Source organism: Etheostoma cragini, chromosome 22 (assembly GCF_013103735.1).
Source record: "Etheostoma cragini isolate CJK2018 chromosome 22, CSU_Ecrag_1.0, whole genome shotgun sequence".
Taxonomy (NCBI): Eukaryota; Metazoa; Chordata; class Actinopteri; order Perciformes; family Percidae; genus Etheostoma; species Etheostoma cragini.
In genome coordinates, this window is record NC_048428.1 from 1,531,687 (window position 1) to 1,535,166 (window position 3,480).

General features: G+C 42.4%; 1 protein-coding gene across 1 annotated transcript in view; it reads left to right on the top strand.

The window, feature by feature from the left end:
* The window catches only part of vopp1 (VOPP1 WW domain binding protein), a 7,669-nt gene extending 5,172 nt beyond the window's left edge, over positions 1–2,497 (top strand). Inside the window, exons 4-5 of the mRNA XM_034861962.1 lie at positions 557–690; positions 973–2,497. Of these exons, the coding sequence (XP_034717853.1) occupies positions 557–690; positions 973–1,169 (331 nt within the window). The 3' untranslated portion in view covers positions 1,170–2,497. The remainder of the gene's footprint in view (positions 1–556; positions 691–972) is intronic.
* The last annotated feature ends 983 nt before the right edge of the window (positions 2,498–3,480 follow it).

Consider the following 3,480-nt stretch of genomic DNA (forward strand, 5'->3'; position numbering starts at 1 on the left):
GTCCTTACCTACTCTAAGCGGAAGCTCACATTCACCCAGTTTGATACCCCTGTTCTAGGCCGATTCCAATTTGCGATTTTTCAGTTTGACCTGCCGATACCGATTCAATTTTATAGGGAGGTGTGTTCAGGTGCATTGTGGGTGTACTGTTCTTACAGGGAGGTGTGTTAAGGTTAATTCTGGGTGTATTACTATCTTGCGATAGTAACAACCAACAAAAACCTGGTCTAAAGTCAATAACGCTGTATTTCATTGTTATTTTAACAGAGCATTGGTAATAGGGGCTTAGGCCTATGCACAGCAAATGAACACTATGCTTGTTACACACACACACACACAGGGAAGCGCAGCGGCACACAAACATACAAAAGATTAAAAATAAATATATGACGGTGCAAATCCGCCATCATAAAAGCAAAGTGGCAATGTACAAACGAGCCTGGCTTTTAAAGGGAATGGGAGACGACCTCTGATTGGTTGATTGCATGTTACCCAGAACACACCTGATGATGTTGGGTAAGTGAAAGGTTTAGGATGCTCTTTGTTTTTCCCTCAGGGTGCTGCTGATGATGGGAGTACTGTTCTGCTGTGGTGCTGGCTTCTTTGTCCGCAGAAGGATGTCTCCGTCCCCTTTGAGAGACGAGCCAGCTTTCAACGTCTCCTTCACCAGGCACCCTGTCAGCACACCCGGTACAGTAGGATTCAGACAAAATACTGTACAAGTGAAAGTGGCAAACACAATGCCTAAAATACCCTGGCTTAAAACATTAGCAATAAAACTACAATCTTTAGCACTCTTGGCCTCTTTTGACAAACTTGCTAGGTGTTTTGTAACAGACTGTGAGCTGCTGTACGACATGAGTAACCATGAGTTGTGTATAAACGATGACAGTGTCTTAAGCCATAGACCACACAGTCTAGAAGCAAGTACATGCTTAATACGACAGATAACTGTTTTTTCCTTCTTTCCAGTTCTACAGCAGCCAGGGGGTCTGCAGGGCTTTGGGGTCAATGGGATGACAGGTGGCGACACAGGAGTTACCATGACACACCCAGCACAGCCTGGTTCCGCCCATATAATGACGGGTGCCTACCCTCCTCCTCCGTCTTACTGCAACTACCCGCCTCCATCCTACGAACAAATATTTCAAAACAGCCACAAGAAGTAACTTCCACGAGGAACTCTTGATACATGGTACTTGGCAAGGAGAAAGGGAAGGAGGCTGTGAGGGGCTGAATTATCAGGACGGTTAGATAAAGATGAGGAAAGCCTGCCAATTGATGCAATTCAACTGTTTGTGGATGTAAGACTTGGAAAACACACAATCCCCTGTCCTGTGGATACAGCAACCAGAGTCTAGATGCACAGACTCACTCTTTTACTCACACACACTGTTTCCTCTGCAGTGCTTCATATTCTCTTGATTTACGTGGATCTGTGTGTAAAGGGATCATCCCGTTTTAGTTGAACAAAAGACAAGCAAGGATGCACTCGTTCAGGTTTTGGATTCACCCCCTATCACCTGTCTCGTCCACCTTCCCAATGCATCTACTCTAACTTTGCAAAATGGAACAAAGAATGAGTCAAACTCATGATGTATTAAAATGCTGGATACTGTTTGTCTGAATGGATAGTGCTTAAATAATTGTTTAGAAAAGCTTTCAATTTAACAGCTGACAAATGTAACAAAGTAAAACACATTATCATAAAACAAGATTGGTAAAGGACTATCTCTGTACAAACCATTCTAAAAGCAATTTCAAAGATGGCAGTGACTTATTTTCCATCGAGCATTTTACTGCAAGATGGGTTCTTTACTAAGCGATGACTTCTTGATTCATTTTTTATCACAGTATGTGTAGTCCCGTTTATGTAATGACATAATGATCTTCTCCAGCAGTCACTGGCTCATTCTCCTGTTAGCAGCAAGGATGCATTTAGTTGACGACAAGATGAATCAGACAAGTACAGAGGGACACTGAGCTAGAAAAGTGTCAAATGTATGCCACTCTATTTCTGGTGTCCTATGCTGTTGTATTTCTCTTTGCTGGTTGGTATGCTGCTGCTGTTCATATGGGAAATGTTCTTTTGTTCAACCACACCACACTGGCATATCGAGAGTCTGCCACTTCATGGCATAACATTATACTGGTGTAATAATACCTTCAAACGCAGCTGTCATTGGTGTAATAAACTCTATACTTTTCTGGCAGCTAAACTACTTAGTCTATCCATTGCTACATATTAATCCAATGGAATCAACAACAATAATGGATTATTAAATTTATGCAAAGTTGAGTTTGGACCACCAAATTTACACCACTTTAATAGTAAAAACAAACTGTCATGAAGGTGCTGACTTACGATAGCTGTCCCCGGCTAGCTGGTGTGTTAGCAGTTAGCTCACCAGCAGAGCACTAGCATGTAGTACTAGCCATGGTAGTGTTGTGAATATGTCACCAAGCTTTTTGAATAAAATGTTTTGCAAAGACACTCTAAACTAGGCCTGGGCAATAAGGCCTAAAAATAATCCCTGATTATTTTTTTTACACAAAAATCAATCTGCAGATGTCCCCCTTATATCTATATCTTTCAAAACACTGGTCAGAGCAACATAATAGTCATGTGTAACAATCTGGTTTAAGCAGGGGAAGACCTCAATGTCTAAATATTCAAGCTGCTTAACAATGGGGATGTCGGCAGAGAGGGTTGACTTGTAGGCAGAGTTATTTAAATGAAGTAGTGCCGACTTTGCCCGGTTAACTGTAAAGCCTGATGGGCTTCCATACTCCTCGTATAATGAAAGGTAAGGAAGAGACTGAGAGGGGTTCATTATAAAGACCAAAACATTGTCCGCAAATAATGAGAGATGATGCTGTGTATTATGAGAGCGTATAGGTGACACCATGACCGATTGGCGAGTGGCTTGAGCCAGCGGCTCTAGAGAAATGACAAATAGTGCGGGACTCCAGGGGCAACCTAGGCGTGAGGATCTAGAGACTGGAAACACAGAAGGAGGTGCGTCCGGTTAAGACTCAGGCTGAGGGATTGGAATACAAAATCCAATGAAAGTTTTACCAAAGCCCATCACCTCTAAGACTGAGCCTAAAAATGGCCACTTAAGTCTGTCAAAGGCTTTCATTAGGTCAAGAGAAAGTTGTGACAGTTTTACTGTCCTCTGCCGCATCAACAATGCGAACAAGGCTTCTAACATTATCTGCTGCCAGTCTCGTTTTTATGAATCCTGTTTGGTAAGGGTTCACCAATTCTGAGATATGGGACTCCAAACGGCGGGCAAGGAGCTTTGCAAAAGATTTTGTAGGCTCAGAAAGGCTAGAAGGCTCAGAGGCCGATAACTAGAAGACCTGTAGGTTCCTTATCCTTTTTCAAGAGAAAGAAAATCAAGGCTGTGTTAACATCTCTTAAAAATTCGCCCATTTCAATTCCTTTTATTGCATCGCACAATAACCTGGGGTCTT